At 31.5% G+C, this 626-nt stretch overlaps 1 protein-coding gene across 4 annotated transcripts in view; it reads left to right on the plus strand.

The window, feature by feature from the left end:
- The window catches only part of DGKB (diacylglycerol kinase beta), a 533,513-nt gene that overhangs the window by 203,629 nt on the left and 329,258 nt on the right, over window positions 1-626 (plus strand). For all 4 annotated transcript variants that reach the window (XM_015558205.1, XM_015558206.1, XM_006779053.2 and 1 more), the window contains one exon: window positions 323-396. In XM_015558205.1, the coding sequence (XP_015413691.1) occupies window positions 323-396 (74 nt within the window). The remainder of the gene's footprint in view (window positions 1-322; window positions 397-626) is intronic.

Raw genomic sequence — 626 nt, forward strand, 5'->3', positions numbered from 1 at the left:
TGTATTCTGGCTGGTTTACTCATTGTCCCACAAATTACACATTTTGTTTTCATCTCATAGTTTTTCACACTTATTCCACTCTCAGAGCTGTCTTTTTCTTTGACCTATACCTACCTAGCTAGATCCTACCTCTCTTTGTGGAGTGAGCATTCTTATTGATATGTATGTATCGAAAGCACAGTGATTAACTGAATAACTAAATAGATCGATGTATCTAGGTATCTACATTTAAGAATCAAAGTGTCAAATTTGGATTTGCTAATTGGTATTCCACGATGTAGAACTAACAGTAATTTGTCTATATAAATTTTTTTTCTCCTAGATTACTCCTGTTCCTGGCACTCATCCACTTTTAGTTTTTGTAAACCCCAAAAGTGGTGGGAAGCAAGGAGAACGGTATGTTTTTTTCAAGTCATATTTCTATGTCATATCTATGTAAATAGATTAATTAAAATTGTGGTGTACAATATTTAAAAGCATTATTTCTCATGGTTTACTAATTTTGATGTGAAACAAGTAATGCTAGCATCTATCTGTAGTATATTGGTATGACCTCTCCTTATTTTTACAATTGGAATTTGAAAATAATAATGTCCTTTTATAAAGATTTTTATCATTGCTCACAT

Source organism: Myotis davidii, unplaced genomic scaffold (assembly GCF_000327345.1).
Source record: "Myotis davidii unplaced genomic scaffold, ASM32734v1 scaffold168, whole genome shotgun sequence".
Classification (NCBI taxonomy): Eukaryota; Metazoa; Chordata; class Mammalia; order Chiroptera; family Vespertilionidae; genus Myotis; species Myotis davidii.